Source organism: Lissotriton helveticus, chromosome 4_1, assembly GCF_964261635.1.
Source record: "Lissotriton helveticus chromosome 4_1, aLisHel1.1, whole genome shotgun sequence".
Lineage (NCBI taxonomy): Eukaryota > Metazoa > Chordata > Amphibia > Caudata > Salamandridae > Lissotriton > Lissotriton helveticus.
The window spans coordinates 166,895,316-166,921,204 of record NC_136063.1 but is presented as its reverse complement, the minus strand read 5'-3'; the positions used below and the strand labels follow the sequence as shown (position 1 = coordinate 166,921,204).

The following is a 25,889-nucleotide window of genomic DNA, read 5'->3' as shown; positions in this document are numbered from 1 at the left end:
TGTCCGTTATGGCAGTTACTGGCCACCATTTTGTGTATCTAGGCTTTACCTCAGAAAAAAGGGGGGGGGGCTTCTGGGTCTGAGAGGAACCATGGGGTCAAGGAGCACCTACCCCCCCCCCGGTCAACACTTGAAAAGTCCGGTGGACATCAAAAATAAAAAGTTAGAGGGGCAAAAAGGGGACGAAAATAAATAAATAATTAGGAGGGACTACCCAAAGGGCAGACAGGTCTAACACGCGCCCCCCCCCAGTCCTCATCACTAAGGCGGAAATACCTAGAGAGACCGTCTGCATTGGCGTGGTCCACTCCAGGCCGATGTTCCACCCGGAAGTCCATTCCCTGTAGGGAGATGGACCATCTCAACAGCTTGGGATTCTCCCCCTTCATTTGCATCAGCCAACGAAGAGGTCGATGGTCAGTCTGAACCAGGAAGTGCGAGCCAAATAGGTATGGCCGCAACTTCTTCAGAGCCCATACCACCGCAAAAGCTTCCCGCTCAATTGCACTCCACTTCTGTTCCCGAGGAAGCAGTCTCCTGGACAGGAAGACTACAGGCTGATCCAGACCCTCTTCATTGAGTTGCGATAACACTGCCCCAATGCCATGCTCTGATGCGTCTGTCTGGACAATGAACTCCTTGGAGAAGTCTGGGGCCCTCAGGACCGGTGCTGCACACATTGCCTGCTTCAATTTCACAAAGGCTTGCTGACAAGCCTCTGTCCAGACTACCCGTCGAGGTTGTTTCTTGGATGTGAGCTCTGTGAGGGGCGCTACAATAGTGCCATACCCCTTCACAAAGCGACGGTAGTAACCTGTGAGGCCCAGGAAAGCTCGGACCTCAGTCTGGGTCTTGGGAGGTTCCCAGGCCATGATTGCCTCAATCTTTGCCTGGAGGGGCTGCACTGTTCCCCTACCCACCAAGTGGCCTAGGTACACAACCGACCCCTTCCCAATCTGACATTTACTGGCCTTGATTGTCAAGCCAGCCTGTTTCAGGGCCTGGAGAACAGCTTGCAAGTGACACAAATGGTCCTCCCAACTGCTGCTGAAGACGGCAATGTCATCCAGATAAGCAGCGGAGGAAGCCTCCATTCCAGAGAGGACCTGGTTCATCAGCCGCTGAAAAGTGGCAGGGGCGTTCTTGAGCCCAAAGGGCATCGCACAGAACTGGTAGTGGCCCTCAGGCGTGGAGAAGGCTGACCTTTCCTTTTCTCCATCTGTAAGGGAGATCTGCCAGTACCCTGAAGTAAGGTCAAAGGTACTCAGATATTGGGCAGCTCCCAGCCGGTCAATAAGTTCATCCGCCCTAGGGATCGGATGTGCATCAGTCTTGGTCACTGAGTTCAGTCCCCGGTAATCCACACAGAATCTCAGTTCTGGAGTGGTGCCCGGTGGAGCAGCTTTTGGTACTAGCACCAACGGACTGGACCAGGGGCTACTGGAAGGTTCAATGACTCCTAGCTCCAGCATCTTGGTAACCTCACCGTGGATGCTGGCCTTCACCTTGTCTGACAGCCGGTAGGTCTTAGACTTCAATGGTGGGCTGTCTCCTGTGTCCACATCATGGGTACACAGGTGGGTCCTTCCCGGGACAAGGGAGAACAACGAAGAGTACTGCTCCAATATCTGGCGGCAGTCCTCCCGCTGCTCAGGAGTTAGGGATGGGGAGAGAATCACTCCCTCCACCGACCCATCCTTTTCCTGAGACGAAAAAAGGTCAGGGAGAGGCTCGCTTTCCGCTTCCTCTCCTCTATTAGTCACCATCATCAAGATGACCTCGGGCCTCTCATGGTGGGGTTTGAGGCGATTAGCATGTAGCACCCGTAGGGGCTGTCGAGGGGTCTTAAGATCCACCAGGTAGGTGGACTTACCCTTCTTCTCCAACACCTCAAAGGGGCCTGTCCAGCGATCCTGGAGAGCATTTAGCTCTCCAGGTTCCATCACCCACACTTTCTGGCCAGGCTCCAACTCCACAGGGTGAGCGTTGTGGTCATACCTCTCTTTCATTACTGCTTGACTGGCTTCCAAGTTGTCAGAAGCTTGCTTCCACAACTTTGCCATTTGGCTCCGGAAGGCCAGCATGTAGCTCACCACATCCTGGGGAGGCTTTCTGGGAGACTTTTCCCATCCATCCTTCACCAGGCTGAGAGGTCCACGCACAGGGTGCCCGTACAGTAGCTCAAAGGGGCTGAAGCCCACTCCCTTCTGTGGCTCTTCCCTGTAGGAAAATAGCAAACAGGGTAGGAGGACGTCCCATTTCTTCCGCAGGCTCTCAGGCAGACTTCTTATCATGCCTTTCAAGGTCTTGTTGAACCTTTCCACCAGGCCATTGGCCTGGGGGTGATAAGGAGTGGTAAACCGGTAGGTAACTCCACACTCCTTGCACATAGCCCGCATGTACGCTGACATGAAGTTGGTCCCCCTGTCGGACACAACCTCCTTGGGGAAACCCACTCGGGTAAAGATCCCCATCAGGGCCCTAGCCACTACAGGTGCAGTGACAGTCCTCAGAGGAATTGCCTCTGGGTACCGTGTGGCGTGATCCACCAGAACCAGGATAAACCTGTGACCAGCTGTAGTCGGTGGATCCAATGGCCCCACAATGTCGATGCCCACCCTTTCAAAGGGGGTGCTAACGACAGGAAGTGGTTCCAGGGGAGCTTTCGGCTTCACCCCTGTCTTCCCACTGGCTTGACAGGATACACATGTCCGACAGTATGTGTCGGATGCCACTTTCATCTGAGGCCAGTAAACGTGGGGGACAAGCCGGGCAAAGGTCTTGTCCTGTCCTAAGTGTCCTGCCAAGGGAATTTCATGAGCCAATTCTAGAAGAAAGGCTCGGTATCGTTGAGGGACTACCAAGGCCTGTGATGAACCGGGCAAAGGTACCTTGGGTTCACTGTAGAGGAGTCCGTCCTCCCAGTAAATATGGTAGTGCCCTGCAACGTTCCCTGCTGCCTGGGCTTCGGCCTGTCGCCTCAGTCCCTCACGGGTAGGGCACTCCTTCTGGCCCTTACAAAACTCCGCCCTGGTAGGCCCTCCTTCCACGTGCCACTCAGCAGGGATAGGTAGGTCCTCCAGGGAGACTACTTCCTCCCCCACAGACTCCTGGTCCACCACCGCAGGTGGCCGATCTGTCTCATGGGGCGTGGAAGCCGAAGCAGGCTTCTCCTGTCCTCGGTTCTTTCCCTTTTTGACAGCGGGCTGGGCCATTGTTCCAGGCTCCAGCCCAGGCGAACTCCCTCTCCGGGTAGTCGCAGACCTTGTGCTTGCACAGGCCCAGTCAGGTGTACCCAGCACCTCCGAATGAGTCCGGTATTCCACCTCCTTCCAAGCATTGTGCTCCATGTCATTTCCCAACAGACAATCGACTGGCACGGCAGGGCTTACGGCAACTCGAAGTGAACCTGCAACCCCTTCCCACTCAAAGGGAACCTCGGCCACAGGGTAGTGGCCCAATCTGCCGTCAGCCATCGCGGCGGGGTGGAGTACATGTGGAATCACCTGCTCCGGAGACACCAGTTGACTCCTTACCATAGTCATACTGGCTCCTGGGTCTCTCAGAGCCTCCCCTCTTTGGCCATTGATGGTGACCCATTGCCCATACTCTACAGTATTTGAGGGCACCTGGATCTTAGGAACCATCTCCCGATCTCCCAGGGACACTAAGGTGACACCCGCCCACTCACCCCCCTTATCTAAGGGCAACTCCTCCCCGAGCACTACACTAGCTACTCCCGGGGCTTTTCCTCCGGTGGGAGGGGGTGGTCTCTTTGGGCACTTGATGTCTCCCTTATAATGTCCAACACCACCACACTCAAAACAGTTAACAACCCTTGGCTGCTGACTTTGGCCAGGATAAGGGTTTCTGGGCGGGTTAGCCTTAGGGATGAATCCTGTTCCCTTTCCCTGGAAACTGTTTTGGGGGCCTTTTGAGAACTCCCTCTTTTTATCTCCCCCCTCTTTCTTCTGGGGGGCGCCCTGTCCGGCCCTTTGGGAATCCCCTCCTTTCCCCTTTAAGGACACCCGGGTACTTGCCCAGATGTCCGTCTCCTCTGCAAGCTTCCGGGGGTTGGTCAGCTTGCCGTCCACCAGGTGTTGACGCAGCTCGGGAAAACATTTCTCGAGTAGGTGCTCTTTGAGAATAAGGTCATACAACCCCTCATAGTCCTTCACCTCGCTGCCTTGTATCCAACCCTCTAGTGCCTTCCTTGTATAGTCCAGGAAATCCACCCAATTCTGTGTGCCTAACTTGTGACTTCCCCTGAACTTTTGCCTGTACTTCTCTGGGGTCAGTCCAAACTTTTTGATCAGCGCCACTTTCATGGTGGGGTAGTGGGTCTGCTCATCCTGCTCTAGGGCCAATAGTGTATCCCGTTCTGCAGGAGGCATGTACTTGTACAAGCCACCCCCCCCAGTGTTTTTCCTGGATCCCATGGGCTCTTAAGGAGACCTCATAGGCAGCCAGCCACTTGGCGATATCATCCCCTGGGCTGTAGCTGGCAACTATATCCTTAGGTAGGTAGGGTCTGGATTCCCTGGTCAGTTCTTTTGTTTCGCTGCCACCATTTGGAGAATTGGAGGGTCCTATCTGTAGGACCTTGAGTTCTAGCTCCCTAAGTTTCAACTCGTGAGCCATCCTCTGTTCCTCTTTCTCCTTTTCCATCTTGGCTAACTCCCACTTTAGCTGTCTCTTTTCCCTCCTGTCCACTAGTTCAGCTTCGGTTAAGCTTCTCCCGGAGACACTGCTGCCTTCCCTTGAAAAGGTCCTAGGTCCTGGTAGTATGTTCCCCATCTCAGGTTGGAACAATCCATCTACTCCTATGACTGTGTCCCGGTCCGTCTCCTCCTCCTCCTCCTTTCCCTCTCCATGTGCTGCCACCCAAGCCCTCAAACTGGTCTGGAGTTCCCCTTTCTTGGCACCACGCTTAAAAAAAACTCCCATCTTCTGGCAAAAGTCTCTAAGCTGGGCTGCAGAATAGGTTTCCAGTTCCTCCAGAGCAAATTCCATTTTGCTTATGAAAGATATAGGGACAACCACTCGGGAAGAATTGGTTTAAAAGGGGCAATTCGAAGCTACCTCCACCCACCAAAAGGAGTACATTTGGAAAACCAAAAATATAATTAGGGAGTCCGCAAGGAGAAAACTCCAGGTGTAGGCCTGTGGAGTACACTTTGTTACTTCAGAGTGGACGCAAAAACAGTTCGGATCCCACCGCTAGACACCAATTATGTTGGACCTGGGGTCACCAAGTCACATAGGGTAGCTTGGCACCAAGTAGGAAGGCCTAATTCGAAGGTACATGTGTTAAGTTTGCGTCACACCCTTCAGCAACATAACGTCCATCCACTCAAAAATAAGGACACTACACCAGCTTTAGGAAAATATGGATTGCTTTATAAAAGTTTTCTTAGTTTCTTCTTCTTTTAGCTGATCCAAAACTTAATGTAATTAAGTTCACTCAAACTAACTGTTTTACATTGGCACGGTTATCATTTACATCCTTCTATAGGTTTTGTGCATTGGTAAGATTTTTCAGTAAACGCTCTTATACCCCTTCCTAGTGATAAGACTTTCTCAATTCAATTACGCTACACCTCCACATATTTAATTTCAAGAGTGCAGGCTGACATGAACTGTACTCAAGATGGCTCAGGGTTAACAATTTTGTTGGATGACACCATAGATAGGAGTACCCTTCCTCCTGTTACGTATGAAGAAGGATTCAATCAGCTGTAAGGTTGGGAGAGAACAGGCAGGTTATATCACATTTACACTTGTCATACCCAAACCCCACTCAAAAAGGAGAAGACTCTGGGTCTCACACATGCGCAGCCCTGCCCTGTAGATTCCCCTCTCTCAGCTCTACTTCCCTCCAATAGCTATGGAGAATCAGCTGGTCTGATATGCCCCTCTTTCTCAATAGTCACTCTCGCCTGAGTAACCCTGGAGCCAGCCGGGGCTGTTCTGAGGGGTCACTGCTGGTAAAGTCTAGGTGCAATACTGCTCAGTTCTCCTGGTCTGTCAGTGTTTTTGGGCTAGTCCTGTTGTTTCTGCCGCTCCCCCCATCTTCCCAGCTTACTTTGCAGTGTAGCTCTCGAGATCCAGTTACCGTCCGTTCTCTCCCCTCGAGGGCCTTTTCCGTCGTGGATGGGGGTATCCTGCTCTCTCCCCTGACAGGAGAGCAGGCGACCTTCCGTGCGCGTCACACCCCAGCGCTCGGCAGAGTTCCTCGACAGGAGGGCAGGCGTTCTTCGGAGCGCGACCCGCGGCAGCGCTCGGCGGACTTCCGCACACTCCTCCTCGCCGACTCCTCCCACAGCGAACTCCGCCTGTAGCCGACCTCTTCCGGCGCCCTCACGCCTCCTCTCACGTCACCGGAGCCTTGCCTCTGGAGCCCTTCGGCCACGCTATCAGCTGTCCTGTGCCCTCTCACGCCTCCTCCGAAGGAACGGACGACAGCAGGTCGGGACACCCGCGCGGTAGGCTTTTCTTATCAGCGTCCGCAGCTGAGACCCCACACAGCGCACTAGCAGGGGGCCGCTCTCGCAACTCGGCCAGGTAATTTTCCTCCGATAGCAGCAGGGAAGGATCAGTTAACACGCTGGGGCTGTGTCCACGCCAACCTCAGCTTCACCCTACTCCTCACTCCTTGCTGGGCATTCAGGAGCAAGCAGGGATATATAAACTGAGGGCAAGTGAGGTTACCACGGAGGCAGGGTTCGGTCGAGAGATAAGGGGTCACGTCAGCCTAGAAGGGCAGCCTGCCCACAGGTCGATCTCTCCCCTCTCAGTGCATGCTCCTCCTCGCTAAGTCGCCTTACTCCTGACCAGTCCCACCTCACACTTTCTCTGCCCAAAACCCTAAAATGGCCGCCCTGGTTCTAACCTTTATATAGGCTGACCTCAGGCTACCAGAACCAGCTAGAAGGTTCTAGAGCATCCCTAGGCTATCCTATGGGCCCCTCTCCTCCAGTGTCCGTTATGGCAGTTACTGGCCACCATTTTGTGTATCTAGGCTTTACCTCAGAAAAAAAGGGGGGGTGGGGTTCTGGGTCTGAGAGGAACAATGGGGTCAAGGAGCACCTACCCCCCCTGGTCAACACTTGAAAAGTCCGGTGGACATCAAAAATAAAAAGTTTGAGGGGCAAAAAGGGGACGAAAATAAATAAATAATTAGGAGGGACTACCCAAAGGGCAGACAGGTCTAACACAGAGCTACTGCACACACCTCCTGCCCATGCTTTTTTTCGACTATGCGATGCGCCTCTACAAGGTTACTATCTCTTTTCATGTGAATTGTGGGCTATAGGAAGATAAGCCCTGTGTGATAATGTCAACACTATCCCCAAGCATGCCACTTGTGCACACATGTGCAGGATTGGCCTGTCAGTATATGGCTGCCTGACCCTGCCTCTGAATAAGAGTCAGAGACAGCCAGGCAGTGATCTACTGCAGAAACAGTTGTTTAAAATAGTTTAACAAATATTAAAGGGGAGCTGCAGATGGCGGGGGGCATAGCCCCCACGTCCAAGGGCAAAAACCGCCACTGTTTTTAAATACATTGCACCCTGCCCCATGAGCTGTTTAGGGCCTCCTCTATGGGTGACTTATTCTGTATTAAAAAGGAGGGTTTCAGCCTGGCAACATGTTTATTTTGCCAGGTCCAAATTGCAGTCTAAAACTGCACACATAGCCTGCAATAGCAGGCCTGAGACATGTTTAAGGGGCTACGTAAGTGGGTGGCACAATCAGTGCTGCAGGCTCATTAGTAGCATTTACTTTACAGGCTCTGGGTGCATGTCCTACCACTTTACTGGAGACTTACAACTAAATTAAAGGAGCCAATTGGGTGCAAGCCAATTCTGCCATGTTTAAATGAGAAAGCACGAGCACTTGAGTACTGTTTAGCAGTAGTAAAGTGCACAAAGCCCTAAAAGCCAACACAACAGGTTAAGAAAATAGGAGTGTGAAGGCAAAAAGTTTGAGATGACCCCAGAGACAGGCTCAAGTCCAGCACAGCAACTATCCTCCCGTCACCACTTGTATGTTTGATGTACTGCCTTCATGTAGGTTCCTTGCTCACTGTGCCACTGGAAACCAAGCTACACCTGACTCAATTAGGGCTAATCTGGTCTTGGGTTGCTTGTGTTCCGGTTCAGAGAGGACCTAGCATGGCAGTACAAGCTGGACCATTCCCACTGGAGCAGGACCAGGACTGCTTTGCATATGGCTGGGTCTAATCTGAGGTGGCACGGTAGGCAAAAGAACGAGGTGTTGGAATACTAACCCGATGGATTGCCAGTGGTCAGACTTTTCAGTTTTGGGGCATAATTACACAATAAGGATAATTAAGAAGCATTCTGCCATTGTGTCAGGGGAATATCAAAGCAAATGGCTCTAAATTAAATGATCAGTTTCCCTAGCATCAATATAATCATTTGCAGGTATCACTCATGAAGCCATCAACCCCTAACAGGCTGCCATGAAATTCTGTTTTTCAAGACTACCCCCTAAAACATTCCTCAAACATGTCACACGTATAGTGTTGTGTACTGTTGTCTTGTATGATGCATCACTCTATCAACAATGTTGCTTTCCAATCTCACATCCAAAACCTAATTCTCAGCTGTCATGTATGTAATCAGTTTTTAATCTATGTTGTATGTAACATGCCTCTGTGTAGTTATGTAACGCATTTTACCAGCCATATATAAATTAGCCCCCTTTGTTGTACCTCTGTGTTACATGTAAAATATGAATCGGTTCTAGAACATCCCTCAATTAATATTGGTAGGTGGAAAACTGGGAATTCTGAGGTGTTTTCATGACATTCTAATAGCAACGCATCCTGTGTAGAATCGAGTTCCCAAGCACTGTTTCTTGTGTTGACAACAATTATGAGCCTCAGCATTTATTTTAATATTTGGGGGTGGGAATAAAGTGGTGATGATCGATATGAAGGTTTAGTTGGTCTTGGTTGGTGGAAATGATTACTGCATAAACTACAGTCTTCTGGATAGTCATGTAGGTGAGTCATAGGGCCTTGACATGAATCCTCTCGTCCATAAAGAGTCCAGAGACCTAAAGCTCAGGGGTAAAACGGCCACTGGTGGCAGAGGCTGTGCAAAATTTTCTATGTGAAGACTCTCATTTCCTTACACATTCTTGACACATGAGGGTGTTCTGCGCACTTTGCCATACTTACTGCACCACATATGCCTGGTGCATTTGAATGTTACTTAAGGTCTAATTGTCTCATGCTAATTTTTATAATTGTTCGTGAATACCCACAAAAATACATCTCTGTGAGCGTTTGCTTGCTTTGCAGAGCCCATTCCTTAAGAACATCAAGTCCTCTATTAATCTTTTGGTTACTAAGTTCTGCAATGTGCTAGCCAAAGTATTCAAGAGTCCGCTGCTGCATTATGTCAATATTCTAGCAAACGATCTGCGTTATTGAGGCTACAGAATAAAAGATTAGCCAAAGTCTGCGTGGATGTGTTGATCTTGCCATGCTTCATACTCATGTGCTATTCTGCATATACCAGTTACACAGGCTTAGGTTTAAGAATACTGTGGTTCATATAAAAGGTGTATAACAAAGGCCAAGAAACACTTTTACATGACATACCCTTCACCTACGCAGAGGATGCCTTCTTCTACACAAGTCTCAGGTCTGCTTGAGGCCAAAGATAGAAAAATGGGAATATCTTTTGTGTGAAGGAAGCATGGGTGAAAGCATACAACAGCTCCATGGTGGCAGCATTGTACACCGATAATAGCCCTGCTTCGTAGTCCAGATATATTCCCAGCTTCTTGGGGCTTTCACGCAAGTACAGGCGGGTGTCAGGCGACAGACAAGCCCAGTACACCTCACCATCGCCCTCCAGAGCCCAGAGTCCTTCTTTAGGAGACCGTCTGAAACCTTTCTTTCTGTTTAGAGTCTCGCTGGCAGCCCCCACCCGCCATCCCAAGCCATCCTGCAGCAGCTCGACCTCCCAGTAATGCCTGCCGGAAGAGAACCCTTCCTTTGCTAGCACACATGTGTCAACAGCAAATCTCTTGGGATTGTCAAGAACAGTTTGTGCTACTTCTGTGCCTCCTACACGTCTGTGACTCTCAGACAGGACAAGCTCACAATGTGATGTGTCTGGATCCAGAGTCACCATTTGTTTATGTGAACTAAGACGTCTCCTCTCCAATTCTGCAGAAAGTGCTTCCACTGCAGCAGGAAAAAGATACTCCTCACTGGAATCACTGCTTCCCGCATCTCCACAAATGGCAAACACCCTGAATCTGTAGGACATATCAGGTTTCAGTCCCTCCATTATCCATGATTCGACCCTGACCTTTGTCTTTATCTCTGCCCACTCACTTCCACCATCTTCCGCTTTCATATATTCTATCTTGTATTCACCTATCTTGACTCCAACTCCCATGTTATCTGGCTCCAGCCAGGTGAGTCGGGAAGTATTTGTTTTCTCATGCAGGACTACCAAAAATCTAGGTGGGTCAGTTGGCAGGGTCTTTATTGGTCCAACGGTTTCGCTGGGCAAGGCTATCCACCTCTCAAGCACTGTAAATTGCCTAAACAGGTACTGGGAGTTCGGATATAAATCTGTTATGGTGCAGTCTTTGGTATAACTTCCTTCTATCGACTTCCAGCTCTTTTGTTCCATAAGCTTGAATTCCACTCTGCAACCGAACATCTCATCAGTTCCAGTCAATGGGCTGGGCTTCAGCCATACAGTATCATGTGATATTTTGGAAATAGCAGGAGGATCAGATTGAGGGGGGTGGAAGTCTCTACTGGTCAGGTTCCCTGCTTCATACAAATAGATTGAAGATCCCCGATTGGTTGGGTCTGGGTGGGCAGACACAATAAACGTAATCTTCTGATTCAACCTATTCTGATTTGCAAACTCTAAAAATACCCTGGAGAGATTTACCATCTTTTGTCTTATATCTGCATCACTGAACCACTCATTGGGCTTTTCTTTCTCGCACTCAAAACTCAACATTGGCTGAAAAGATTTGCTCATGTGTTCTGACTGTAGCCAGCATTTGAGCTCCAGTAAATACTTATCTTCCTCTCCTAATGAGGTGAATGTAAAAGACAGAACATCCTCAGTGTTGAGGTCTAGCATTATTTGATTAATATCACAGGAAACAATTCTTATTTCGTTCAACTTGGATAGCACCTCAAGAAAGTAGTTTATAAGATTTATCTCAATATACTTTGCCTTCAAAAATTCAGTAACTTTTGAGGCACTGAATGGAGATTGATCTTTTCGCATTAGGATGCCAGTAAGCACTTGTTCATCTTCTTTTCCTCTACGGATGGATGGTAAAACTCTGGCCATATCCTTCTGGAAGGACTCTCGGAACTGCTTTAAGAGAGTTTGGAATTGCTGGACTTTACTCTTAATGCCAGGGAAATGTACAGCAGCCAGCTGGTTCAACATGTCATTACACTGCATGTTTACATCATTCAGCTCTTCTATAGCCAATTGAATATCATCGATCAGCCTTTTACTTATGCTGTGCACCAACCGAGGGGTTCTGCATTCTAGTTGACTTAGCGGATATAGCCACACTTTCACAGGTACAGAATTCTCTTCTTTAAGGCCAAGGAGTGTTTTATAAATATTAACGGGTTCATTGTAAGTACAAGGGTTATGTTCCAGAGCAAAATCCCCATAGAATTCGCACTTTAACTTTTCAGTTTCATCTTTTGCGTTGTTTGCAATGACCCCTTGACCTTCAGTGGCAATTATTGGAATGTTTCCTACCACTGACTTTAAGTCCTCATAAACATCATGCATGCACTCAGGGGAAGACACATGGCGATCAAACACAAAAAAAGCTTGCGTTCCATACAGTACAGCAGTGACCACATGGGTGCCCATGTTCTGGTCAAGAATGCCCAGAGAGAAGGGGCTATCGGGGTTTAAATGCTCCATAGCCAGTTGTTCAATCCTTGTTGTTGCAGAGTAATGTAAAGCAACTCTTGCTTGGTGCTTGGAGGTATTTGTCTGGTTCAAGTACACTGCTGGCCCACTCACTTCCACTAAACCCACCAAAAGGCTTCCTTTTAAAGACGTCGATGCACCAAGGGCAGAATATTTCTCGTCAATGGAGACGGATGCAATGACTTTGAACTCCGTCTTACAGTTTTGAGCTACACTCAAGTCTTTCTCTATCATTTCACTGTCCCAAAGTGCAACACCTGGAACTAGCTCATCGCTGCAGCAGTCATAGAGCACACCAAGCTGAAAGGGACGCCCAAGGGTTGGAAGCTCGTGGAGAAAGGCTGAGTTTACAGTTGCCATCCTGTTCAACTGAATTATACCATCCTTGGCTGGTTGATTCAGCGCTGCCGTCAGCTTTATTTTATTCCCAACACGAGTGCCCACTGAAGCCAAGTGGGAAATTGTGTTTTGATTTGTGAGCGCCTAAGAGTGAGCTGTGACGTTCTGTGGCACGACACCACTCAGGAACTTTGCAATGAGAGGCCAGAAACTGGTCCTGTTCTGGTTTAATACCTTGTTTGCAGTAACCTCTCCTTGTTCTTCTTGAGTTTCACAATCATTGACATAGAAGGACTACAAGAGAGCCTGCAACCAGGTTGCTTCTACCAATCGATCCTTGATGCTGGGTCGGTTGTAATCAAAACGAAGTCCTGTTCCTGGTAAACTTAAGGTGGTAATTTATTAAGATAGTAAGTTCAAGATAAAGTTTCAGAGAGAGCAGCAGGTACAACAGGGTCCATTTCTGAGTGAGTGAAAGTAACCCAAAAGAAAGCGGTATTCAATACACACGTTGTCATGCCAACCAAATGTTTTATTCCAGTCAATATTTTAGAAAAAAAGTTGTCATAACTATGCATCATTTACGTTATTCACATTAAGACTACCTGTCACTTCACTTGCTGCAGTGCGCGCATTGTTGGTACTGGGTGTAAAACCCACACAATATAAGCTTAGTCTCTTGGTAATGTGGGTCAAAGTAAACGGTCAGCCCCACGAGGACCACCCTTTTTCATTTACCAGGAATTCGTTTCGAACTTGGCTGAAGATCGTCTTTCATTTGCGTGACGTTTCCTAGCACTGACGCGTCAAAGAAGATTGGAAACAGAGATAGGACCAGACCGACCAACTATGCGTTTCAATCGACTGTGCTACAGCCTCCTTCTTCTATTTCCATTCTTAGATTGCCTTTTCCGTATGAGCCGGAAAGTCCAACTATTGTCATCAGTAGACGCAAAATTACTAATAAACAAAGGAGTGAAGGGAGGCAAAGCGAATGCATCGTAGTCATTGAAAGGGTGTATTACAATTAGATGCTATGTGGTTTCTTTCCGAATTGCCTCCGCTGACGGGCAGGCCATACGGAGTTTCTTAAAAAGCACACCCGCGCACCCCTGCGCGTTGGTAGCGCCCACGTAGTCTGGCATTTCTGTGCGACGCCGGTGATTACCCGTCCCTTTCCCTTTTGCAGTGCCAGCCACACGAACCGCCCCGGAGAAGCCGCGCTCCCCTGCACCGCCGACTACGTGAGTAGCCGGGGCCGAGGGAACAGTGATATCCAGAGATAGGAGCGCAGCCGCGTTTATTTATCCCTCCCCCTAGTCGTGCAATCTCAAAGCTAGAAACCACGCAGTTCATCTGACACGTGTCTGTTTAGTGCCCCTGCTCCCCCAAAAAATGTCCCAAGTCTTTACTTGTTAAAGAAATGCATACAAGGCTGGACTTAGGCACGGAATAGGCCCCGACACCGGAATGAAAGTGTTCCCCATTAGTGAAGTAAAGTGGCTGTCATTTTTGACATTCAGGAGTTTTGCAAGGTATGAGAGACGGTATTCATTTGAGCTTGCTGCAGACAACGTTTGTGGTAGTTTCAGGATAATCAAAAGCAGTGCTTGAAAGGGGGAAATAGAAGTGCAGGTACTCCGTGTCAGAGTACCTGCTTGTTTCTGAGAAGTGCCGGTACTCTCCAATTAAAAGTATAACATTTCTCTTGAGAAGTGCCGGTACTCTCCCTCTTAAGATAATCAAGGATTTTCAATGCAATAGGTCTCGCATTTATTAGAGTTTGAGCTATTGGCATTGTAAATGACAATGCCTTTTATTTATGTGTTGTGTTTTTTAAACAGATAAATAGAAGGCATTGTCATTTACAATGCCAATAGCTTAAACTCCTGCAGATGTGAGACCTATTGCATTGCAAATGCGTGCTTTAAAAATAAAACAAGCTGAAGAGGCCAGACTCAACAGCTTTTCTTCTTCATGTAGCAAGCATGCCTAAGGTAGCTCCTCAGTAGTGATGTCAAGGGCATAAACTCATAGAAGTTAACTAAACATGTTTCTTACAGAGATGTCCTCATTATACCAACGTTTCCAGAATATTTGATTGTTAGTCTGTGCTCTAAGGATGGAGTGGAGGGAACACTGTCGCCTGGTGTCTTGTATCCCCGAGGCTCTGTCCTGTGTCTATTTTCCCGTAGAGACGTAGTCTGTATGTTGGCAAACCCGGGGTGCCCTAGTGCCCCAAAGGCATTTAGTTGGGATTGAAAAGGAAGAAGTACATTTTTCACTATTAGTATCTGTGGAATTTTGCATCTTAGAAGTCTGCACATACATGTACATCTACAACTGTGTAAATTCCCTTGCATATCAACAGTTGCAACAAATATCCTGTGTGGCCTCATTCAGCAGCAAAAGTGCTTCCCCTGAACAGTAAACTCTCAGGCCACTGACCTCAATGGGCTCCACATCTGGGGAGGAATTGTGGCTTCACAGCTAAAGCTGCAGACCTTGGATCCGGTGAACCAGGTTAGAGTTCTGGTTTGAGCTCAACAGCTTGTCATTGTGGGCGAATCACTAAACTTCCTGTGCCTAAAATAAGGAGCATTGCCCTCTGAATCTCATGTAAAGGGATCTTATGGCCTTGAATATATATCGAACTACAAATAAAAATCTTCAAATGGGCCTTACCCCTTTGTAAGTAGTTAGCATTATGCACGGTGCACAGGGTTGTGAATGTAATCCTTACCTTGGCCAGCATCCAGTGTAGTGCTTTGAAGGGTGCCATCAGGTTTCCTCCAGTTGCATGTCAACCTCCTTGCCCTGTTTTGTGCTTGGTGTCTGTCCATGAGTTTTGTTGTAGGTCCTGCAGGACTAGGTTGCAGTAGTCCAGTAGAGCAATGAGCATCGCTCTGGGCAGCTACACACCGTTTGTTCTGTTGTAATTGTAGGCTTTTGTGGAGCGGTGTAAATTGGAAATGTATATCCGTAATCATTGCATGCACTGGTGGGGTAAATATAGGGCCCACACCCCCAAGATTCCTGTCTCTGCAAGAAGGCGTGCCCACGATGGTAACTGTTGCTGCTGATTTTAATGTTATGGTGGTCGTCGGTGGGTTAAAAGTGCAGCAACACACACTACAGAAGGTCAGCTAACCGACCCTGCTGCAGGCAGATACAAACCAGCTTTTCACGTGAAGTTCAGATGAGACAGACCAGTTTAGCCTGCACCCGCAGCACCATTTAATTGACTGAATTGGATTTACCAAGTGCGATGCATTGCACAGCCCCTGAAAGTGCTATTCTTTGACGGCCAGTGCTAGATGGGTACCTTGTGCACAAATAAATTGTTCTCTGTAAATCCTGTTGCTGTAAGGAAGACAGTAGAAAATTATTTCCTAAGAGCAGCTACCGAATAACCATGAACCTGAAAGGGTAGTCAACAAATATTGACAGCTCTCCCCTATCTAAATGGAAGGCAATTCTTTTCATGAAGAAATTGATTATTTTTGCTCACTTCGCAAGAATGACCTAAACTCTGAGCAGTCAGTGGAAGACTATAAAATAGTCTCCTCTTCCTGTATTGTAGTTCCTGTATTCCCAATAGGCTCTGCGCATTGGATTAAACATAAACAATAGTTTAGACGTAGGACTGAGGTCATCTAGGTCTCTACTGAATATGTTAGACTTAATTAGGTATGCCAGCTAGAAACTTTCTCGAATGAACAGGAAGGAGTTAACTTTCCTGATTAGACAAGAAGGGATTAGTTTCTGACAACCGCATAAACATGACAACTTTGCTCCCTCCAGAACGAGGAGTATATCTCCAGAGTCGTGTGAAAACAATAGACCGCTATTTCACTCAGTCAATCGTGCATGCTTAGTTTCTCCAGAGTGCAGAGAAATAGAGAGACGGGCGTTTTCAATAAAAGGTGTTATTTATTGAACAGTCTTCTTTCTCATGCAAGAGAAGTGAATTGCCACAATTGCAATACTTGTTATAAAGTAAAGTGCGTACAGTAAAAGTAGTATTATGAAATAATACTGTAAAAGCATTGATATGGTTTCTGAGCCATATGATACTTAAAATGGATAAAATATATACATACATAAAATCATTGACTGAACGTACTCAACTTGTTCTTCTAAGATGCGCCTACCCCGGTGTACCTAACCTAAGCCTAGTACTTGGGAAGGAGTATATGAGCTGCAGTTTAAGTTAAGATAGTTTTTGCCAAGAATCTGAATCAAGAATTCTCTAAGGATCTAATCGGCTCCGTACCTTGGTTATAGAATGAAGGAGGTCTTGTATCTCTTTCTCAGGACTCGATTTCCCAGCAACCCGCAAGGGTGACTGGAAACACTGGAGCTGGATTTCTCGGCAGGAGAAAAGACAGCGTCTCTCTCAGTGCGTCAATGGGAGGGTCGGCTTCCTTCGGCTCTCGCATCAGCTGGGCTTCGGGCAAGTAGATAGCCGCTCTGCTCCAAACCACCGTGTGTTTGCTTAATGCAACGTTGGTATATTTATACCTGGAAGGTGCCGGGTTTGACGTAAGGTTGGACATAAGACGTCACTAAGAACTAACAGTTCTTTCTGGACTCCAGGAGTTCTTGCACAAATCAAAACAAAAGTAGGGGGATTTCCCGGGCTGCTGGAGGCTTGGTTTGTTTAAAGAACGCAATGTACTTTCTAGGAGTCTATGGGAGTAGCCTTGCCGTATTTGAACTGTATTGGCTATGACTAAATATGGACATGATTCCTATGCCTCTATAAGGATATGTTTTGTTATAACCATATAAGGGCATGAATCGGGAATATTTAAATAGGGTCCTAGATATATTCACAACACCCACTCCACGTATAGTGTCCATCATTACTAAATACTAAGCAATACTAAACATATAACGATGCATGTGTTTTCCAGCCCACCCCCAAAATACATAAACAGCATTTGAAATTGTATATGGTATTTACACGAAAACAAGTATTTGTACTGTACACTTTTTAAGCAGTGGTATCATTCAGATAATGCATATAAATATTGGCTGAATGAATTGCAAAAATTACATTTATGAAATGGCGCTTAATACAGAAAAGAAGGTCGAGACCATTTCATCACATATTTATACAAGACTACATGTGCTAGAGGCTGAATCAAAATATTGTCTCTAGAGTTTCAAAAATAGAAGTTCTGTTCTCTAAGAATAGTTCTACTTTAAGCAGAGTACCGTGTGCCAGAAAAGGTAAATATTTTGGGAACGGAAAAATAATTTCGCTTTCAGAGAAAAAAATAGTTCCAATTGTTTTCAGTAGTGTTGTTTATCAAAAACTGAAGGCCGAATTCGGAGTTCAGGGAACGCTGTGTGCTCGTTGTTTTAAAAGTTATTCTCGTTGTTAGGAGAGATCATCAAATCAGACAGGCTTGAGGAAAAATTGGTCTACAACAGTCAGTGAAAGTTCGACCAAGTTAGAAAAAGCTGCAATAGTGCATATGTGCGAATCATTGCCATCATCGATGTCTGGATCAGCAATGCTCACAGAAGGTTGTACCTGTGTGGTGCTGCTTTCATCTCGTACTTCACCGCCACCTAATCGTAATGGTGAAGTGTCAACGAATGCCGTCATCAGAATAGGTAGCCGCTGGGGACAACACGTTGCATGAGCCGTCACCGAACCAAGCAAAGTATCGACATCCATAGGTACTGCTGATGGTAGTGTAAGTCAGACGTCCAACGCGCATTCTTCTCCGCATAGCAGACATCGAAGCACAGGTAAGATGCAATCTTGCCAGATTGGTCTGAATGAAAGAAACCAGGTAGTACTCAGATCTCTTAGCCGGGCAAAGCCGAGGACTTAAGTGCTCCGTTCTCGGTAACGTATGGCCAGGATCGTTTCTTCCATCGTAGCCTGAGTTTTGTCTGTGGCTTGACTTGCCATGTCGAAGCAGAAGTATTCATTTGTGTCCACTGTCTCCAGAAGATTCATCAGGATCTTGCAAGCTATGGTCACTTCTGCTGCGCTGTCTAGCATTGTCTGGGCCCACTCTCCGTTTTTCAGTTGTGTCCTCAAAATCCTCGGCATGTTTTATTTTAATACTAGCTACCTTCTTTTTTAGAAATTGTAATTTTTTACTTTGGTGAGCAGGTTCCTTGTCTTTGGACTTGATGTGCTCTTCCTTGTGTTCTGACCGTCCTCTTCTTTCCGATTTTCTTTGAGGCAGTCTGAAAAGATTGAGAGGCACGTGTATCAATATCTTGATATCTGTCAGGTTTTCTCAAATTATCCCTATTTCTAAGGATGTATCTTTTCTCAAAGGGCTCCCTGTGGGGAGACTTGCCTCCTCGTTCTGGAGATCTATCTCTCCGTTGAGGAGACCTTCCTCTGGACTGAAATTGTTTTTCTCTTGGAGTGGTTTGTTTATTACCCTCCCACCTCTTTTTGGAGTGTTTAGATTATTCTTGATAAACGTTTTTTCAGGATTTTCAATTAGTTGTGGGTTTAGTGGTTTCCCACCCAAACTATCTCTACCTAGTTCTTCATAGGATTTTTCTATGATTCTGGCAAGTTCAAAAGGTTGTTCTGCTATATCTGTTTCTTTCAATTTCTGGCGGATCGCCACAGATGCTGCTTCTCCTTTTATGTTGGCTAGTAATATAGCCGAGACTTGCTTAAAGTCTTTCAGTAATTTCATACCTAGAGTTAAAGCAGGTTCTGGACCGTATTCATTTTGAATACGGATGGTATAACCGCCATGGACGGAACACCATGTGTTTTTGTGTATATCGAAGCAAAGACTGTGCCCTAAGTGTGTCAGTCCTCCACATGTGGTGCGATCCCCATTGGAAGACAGTCAGAATTCTGTGTTTGTCATGAGGTGTAGTATCAGGAAATACTGCCTTTATGAGTGATTTTCTGAGCTAACCAGAATGGAATCTGTTCCCGTTTTGCGGGTATTTTGCCAATCGCTGATTGTATATTCTGTGGTGTGTTTTTATTTGTGTTCCCCTGGTGAGGAGTGTGCTGTGGAATTTTTATTGCTGGTTGGACTGTTTAAGTCCGTATGACATATTGGACCAATTGTCTATGTATTTTAATGAGTTGTTTTAGCTGAGCTAAAAGTTCTCGGTCCGACATTTTTTCAATGTCGGAATGTGGTGTGTAGCTGGCTAGAACCGGCCATGTGGCTCCTGGTCTACCTAGTGGACCGAGCCTGGTAATGTGATTTTGATGTTTTAGGGCGCCATTAAACCCAGAGCAGGTGCTCTTGGTATGTTAGTGGAATTTCAACGTCCTCGAAAGGAGCGTATTCCTCTGGAGATTCCTCTATTTTGTAATAGTGGAAATCTTGTGTCACAACGTGTGCTGCTGGAAAATGTATCCATGAATAGAATACCTCTGTCTGCCGATATTCATGGGCCTCTACCACAAATATGACTGTACCACCTCTTGATGATAGTCCATTTTCAATAAGTTTAAGAGTTATAGTTCTTCTTACATTTACTGGAATGATTATAGCATTCGGATCTTCTTCTTGGAGACGTGTCCTCCTCTAAAAGTTGAGCTGCTATTCTAGCTCTCTCTCTTTCATCCTCACTTCCCCCATTTTTCTGACAGTTTTGTTGCAGAGCAAGTTTCAAGGAAACAAAGATTAGGTGCACAATATTTTGGAACACTGTATCCTTCAACGTTGACTAAACCAAAAACTAATACATAGGAATCTCTTCCTACTAAGTTCTGGCGGATATTAACCTTTTACCCACTCCAGACGTCTATTGGAGTTTTTACGGGAAAAAGGGGTCTGTGTGAAAAGCACGACTGAGTTACTCTAGTATCTTGCGTTAGATTATTGCCTTACCAAACGTTGGGCGCCATGTAGTGTAGTTCCTATATTCCCAATAGGCTCTGCGCATTGGAATAACATAAACAATAGTTTAGACGTAGGACTGAGGTCATCTAGGTCTCTACTGAATATGTTCGACTTAATTAGGTATGCCAGCTAGCTCAGAGCTCACTAGAAACTTTCTCGAATGAACAGGAAGGAGTTAACTTTCCTGATTAGACAAGAAGGGATTGGTTTCTGACAACCGCATAAACATGACAACTTTGCTCCCTCCAGAACGAGGAGTATATCTCCAGAGTCGTGTGAAAACAATAGACCGCTATTTCACTCAATCGTGCATGCTTTATAGCTCTGCACTCTGGTGAAACTGAGAGACTGGCGTTTTCAATAAAAGGTGTTATTTATTGAGCAGTCTTCTTTCTCTTGCAAGAGAAGTGAATTGCCACAATTGCAATACTGTTATAAAGTAAAGTGCGTACAGTAAAAGTAGTATTATGAAATAATACTGTAAAAGCATTGATATGGTTTCTGAGCCATATGATACTTAAAATGGATAAAATATATACATACATAAAATCATTGACTAAACGTACTCAACTGGTGCTTCTAAGATACGCCTACCCCGGTGTACCTAACCTAAGCCTAGTACTTGGAAAGGAGTATATGAGCTGCAGTTTAACTTAAGATAGTTTTTGCCAAGAATCTGAATCAAGAATTCTCTAAGGATCTAATCCGCTCCGTACCTTGGTTATAGAATGAAGGAGGTCTTGTATCTTTATCAGGACTCGATTTCCCAGCAACCCGGAAGGGTGACTGGAAACACTGGAGCTGGATTTCTCGGCAGGAGAAAAGACAGTGTCTCTCTCAGTGCGTCAATGGGAGGGTCGGCTTCCTTCGGCTCTCGCATCAGCTGGGCTTCGGGCAAGTAGATAGCCGCTCTGCTCCAAACCACCGTGTATTTGCTTAAGGCAACGTTGGTATATTTATACCTGGAAGGTGCCGAGTTTCACGCAAGGTTGGACATAAGACGTCACTAAGAACTTACAGTTCTTTCTGGACTCCAGGAGTTATTGCACAAATCGAACCAAAAGCAGGGGGATTTCCCGGGCTGCTGGAGGCTTGGTTTGTTTAAAGAACGCGTTGTACTTTCTAGGAGTCTATGGGAGTAGCCTTGCCGTATTTGGACTGTATTGGCTATGACTAAATATGGACATGATTTCTATGCCTTTTTATAAGGATATGTTTTGTTATAACCATATAAGGGCATGAATCGGGAATATTTAAATAGGGTCCTAGATATATTCACAACATTCCACCCTCCACATTTCAACATCTTTTAGATGTCATACTTTTTCTTACAAACAAAATAGGCTTCTGTGTGCGAAACAAGCAACGGATTGGTACTTTTCTGGACATTGTACACTGTTGCTTTAAATGTAAAGTTAATTTACCACAGTGTGTCCAAAGCAACCGTACTGCATGGTGCTCTCGCTAACTACGCCGATTATCTGTGCAAAAAAAAGCCATCTGGCTGTCTTCCTTCTGATAACACACCCAAAGTAGAGCCTCTATAATATCACGATAAAAGTTTTCCGACTGCAGCTTTTATTGCGGTTTATGGCGATATGATATTGTGACTGAGGCATTAAGAGGACCCTTTCGAACCAAAGTGCTTAAAACGTACTTAACTAGAATAAGGTTTGCAATCTATTTAACTTAATCTATTTCCTAAGTTTAAATCAGATGCTATGGAAACACGGTCTCTTGTCATGCACTGGCTGGTGCCAGCAGTGGGGAGGAGACATTGCAAGATGACACTAAGTTGAGACAGCACAGCATGCATGTGACAGCTCTGTGCACACGAGGGTCTAGTCTGCTCTGCCCTCTTTTCAGTCCGATACTAATTGAAGCAATTTCAGTCCTCGCTTGCTCAGGTCAATGATTAATGCATATCCCCAACGACTCCCTGTGGGACCCACATGAACCCGTCCTCGGCAGTACTCTCACTTCTTGGACAGCGCTGCTCGGTCGCCGGGTGACCCTGGGTAGTTCATCATCAGAAGCGGTAGATTGGAGGAGGGAGACGGGGGGGGGGAGAGGGGGGGGAGTCCTCGTCCCCCAGCGTTGCCGTCCGTCCGCCACTGAGCTCTGGGCTGCTCCCCAACACGGCGGGCGCTGGCATGCCCCAGGGTAGAGGAAGACGGGCAGTGGTGACACTCCCTTGTCTTGGTCCCCTGTCACAAGGGGGTCACCGCTGTCCGCCCACCACGGTCGCTCCAGCGGCCGCGGGGACTCCGTCATCTTTAGCTCCGCTTCCTGCCTGATCGCCCTGGCTGCAGCCATGCCCCGCCCCCGGAGCGCCGCTCCCACCCCCGACCTACGAGTGCACACACACTCCGGCTGCTTGACACTACCGTACCTATGACAGTGGTGGAGCCAGCACTTCCCAAATCTCAGGTCCCGTTCCTTATTTCATTATGACAAAAAGCGCTATCCTTCAACGACAGAGAACCAGAAACCAGGAAAGCGATCGCTTTCACTTTCGCAACACAGATGAAGCCGCGAGTGGTGCGGGCGCGCCACAGCGAGCCATATGGTTTCTGTTATGCGCAGAAATGCGCGTAATAGACACCAATAGGCCATGGGCAGAGCTATGCGCCCGCCTTTGGCCTATTGGGTGTGTGTGTGTGATATCTTTAAAACAAACCCGCACGAAAAGGCCAATAGGCCGCAAAAGTAAAAACACACGCACAAGCGTGTTCATTTCCATGGTCCATTTCTGAAACCCTGTCAAAAGGACTCTCGCTGCGCGAACACTGCTGCGCAGTGTAACGCTAGGCTAGAGACCGAAAAAGTGCTGGTACCTCGTATTGGACAGTACCTGCCCATTTAGTAAAAGTGAACGTCGGCCCACGGACCATAAAATAGGCCGCCAAAAAGCGGCTCATGCTAACCTGCCAGACCAACTTCTGGCAAGACCAAATTTCCGTATAGGCAGGGCAACTGGAATTATGAGGGAAGAGAGGACCATATGATGCGACAGGGTTGACTAATTTATGTGGCAAAAAAAGACGAATGATGCGGCGTAATGTGGCACATTCTCATAGTATTACTTCGGTATTTTATAATTTTTATTCTTAACATTGGGCATCAGTTAAACACCCACACATAGCATAGAAAGATGAGACGTCAACCTTTGCAAAGGACCTGTGACTGTGAGGCAGCATGTGTTGCTGATATTTTAGTAACTTTAGAACCATGTTCATTTTGTTAAAATCTACATATTATGCGGCAGATGATGGATTATGTTACAAATGCACAAGATTCATAATTGTCAGAAAAATGCTGCACAATCTCATAACTCAAGTGGCTGTGTGTATGAGGCAATATGTCACTGCAAGCATAGGTTCAATTGTTGTCCCTTGTTGGAGGTCTGAACCTGTTCTGTAAAGAATTAACCTAGACATGTATTTTCTTGTACATCATCTTGGTAGGTGTTCCCTTTTAGATGAGTACTCGAATGATCGAAAAGTAACCCTAATAAAGACAATAGATTTGTCTTTGGTGTAGTGTTTATTTTTTTTGTTGTGTTTTTTTTTGTTTTGTGTGCGTTCTAGTGCCTTAGTTTGGGGCCTTAGAAACGTAACCGTCCGCTCTAGGGTAATCTGTTAATGAAATCAGTAACACAGTGCTGCGGTTTAACCCCTCCTGTGCATAGTTGACTGGTTGTACAAACACTTGGTAAGGTAGTGGTCATTAAAAATGTGGTGTTCAAAATGGGTAAGGACATAAAAGCTGGCCACTAAAGAACAATGAATGTGTCCGTACTATTTTTGGTCTGATTACGAGTGGGTTGGCTAATTTGACCCATTCGTGTGTATTTTGGGTCGAAATTACGAGTTTGGAGGTATCTAGGAATTACGAGTTTGAAGGAATTTATGGCCTCCAGTAATCATCAGATACATTAACAAACTAAACATTCGTTAATTTCTGCAGGTCATACTTGCTGAAATTGGGAAAAGCATACTGTATGTACTGTCATACAGATTTTGGTGCGTTAAATACTAAAGTCTGCATGTTATTACCCGCAAACTTGAAATAAATGTTATTTATCGCCCTTGATAAATGAAATACCCTGTGGTATTATTTGTCAGGTGCATTAAGTAACACCTAAACTGGTAATCAGGGCCATAATCTCTCCTGGAAAGACACATGCGTTGGACGGAGAGGAGCCCGTGCAAATGTCTTTATGTCCCCTCCTGTCATTTTTCCCCTGCCAGCTGCTCCTATCTAGTAACTGGTGTTGTAGCCAGTCTTAATCCTGAGGGGGCAGAAATTGGGCTGAGAATTTATTTTAGATCACTCTTATCGGATTTTCTTTTTCAAAATTTCGGACTACATTACATTTTCTGTTTTCCAGGAATCTCCACGACTGTCTAGGGTGATCAATCAGAAATGCCTCAAAGAATCATGGGGCACAGAGGTGGATTTATGTGCCTTTCTCCCCCAGATTTAGTAATGGTAGGGCACACTGGACCCCCACCAGATTTTGAAGAGAAAACTGAAGAATAGACTGTTGTGTACAGAACACACCTTTTTATAGCCACGCTTCTCAACGCCTGACTCGTTGAAGCCCTGTAACTCGCGGTGCACACGTAGGGAGCTGTAAGCCCTCTATTTTGTTAATTATTCATTTGGAGTCATTGAGGTATTGAACATCTCATAAAATCGTTCTGTTTGTTAAACAAGGTAAGACCGAGAGATGGAAGGCAGGAGATGCTACTTTATTTTAATGTTACTGCTGGCTCAGCTGACATGAGAAAGGAAACCATTTTAGGAGAGGCTCAACACCCCAATGACTGCAATTGAACATTTCGCCAAAAAATTGTGTCTCAGAGCCCCCAAAGAGGTTGCTCCTTAGGTTACAATTCTTCAAGGAGACTTCCAAAGTGCATCATGATTTCAGGCAGGAATGTTCTGTCACTGTCTTTGCACTTCTGTGTCGTGGAAACATTCCCAACAGAAAAGCACCCCTTTGAGTCTTTTGACTATAATATATTTATCTTTAAATGTCACTCAGTTGAGTGATATAAAAAAAGCTACTTAAATGAAACTGAGATGTTGACTTTGTTTTTTTTCTCATTTTGAAGCCTTTCACACTCTTCGTGACATTTGTTGCCTAATTTACTACTCTGATTGTTTGGCTCGTATTTTGGCTCTTGGAACCAAGCCAGAACCCCCTGGCTCGGCTCTACCCATGGTTGTGTGTTCCCCTCCCGAACTTTGTGTCCTACGCTCTTGCTGTAAGTCATCATCATGAGCCAATGTTTTATTTAAAAATATGTCTTGTTTAACATCAAGTCTGATGAGGGTCTCGACAATTGTCCATTGTATTGCTCTTTTGATATAATTAATTAGTGTTGTTCTCTCCTGTCAAGTGCTGTTGCTTTTCTGTACCAGTGGTCATATCCCCCAGTAACAGTCCAACCCTTCCAAATTAACTCTACATTTAGGCCAGCACGGACGTGTAGTAAGTACATGCCTTTGCCTTATCCTACGTATCCGAACCCCAATGTCTTTCTGTACTTTTGATGTTACAACATGTTGTGGAGCATGTGGTGTGTGTCTTTCCTCTAAAGTGCATTTGTCAGGGTTGGGGTAGGATCAGTCTTATTCGGGTCTTGGATCTTTAATGGCAATCGTGTGAAGGGACTGATGTTGTTGCTATGGTAGAAAA

General features: G+C 46.2%; 2 protein-coding genes across 5 annotated transcripts in view; one reads left to right on the top strand and one right to left on the bottom strand.

Annotated features, from left to right (window-relative positions):
* Positions 1-8,685: 8,685 nt before the first annotated feature.
* LOC144827086 (stonustoxin subunit alpha-like) lies at positions 8,686-12,642 on the bottom strand. The gene has a single exon (XM_078685530.1). The coding sequence runs from the start codon at positions 12,336-12,338 to the stop codon at positions 9,666-9,668; it is 2,673 nt and encodes an 890-aa protein (XP_078541656.1). The 5' UTR covers positions 12,339-12,642; the 3' UTR covers positions 8,686-9,665.
* Positions 12,643-13,405: 763 nt separating this feature from the next.
* The window catches only part of EEF1D (eukaryotic translation elongation factor 1 delta), a 106,164-nt gene continuing 93,680 nt past the window's right edge, over positions 13,406-25,889 (top strand). For all 4 annotated transcript variants that reach the window (XM_078686643.1, XM_078686642.1, XM_078686641.1 and 1 more), the window contains exon 1: positions 13,406-13,561. The gene's annotated coding sequence lies outside the window, so the exon portion shown is untranslated. The remainder of the gene's footprint in view (positions 13,562-25,889) is intronic.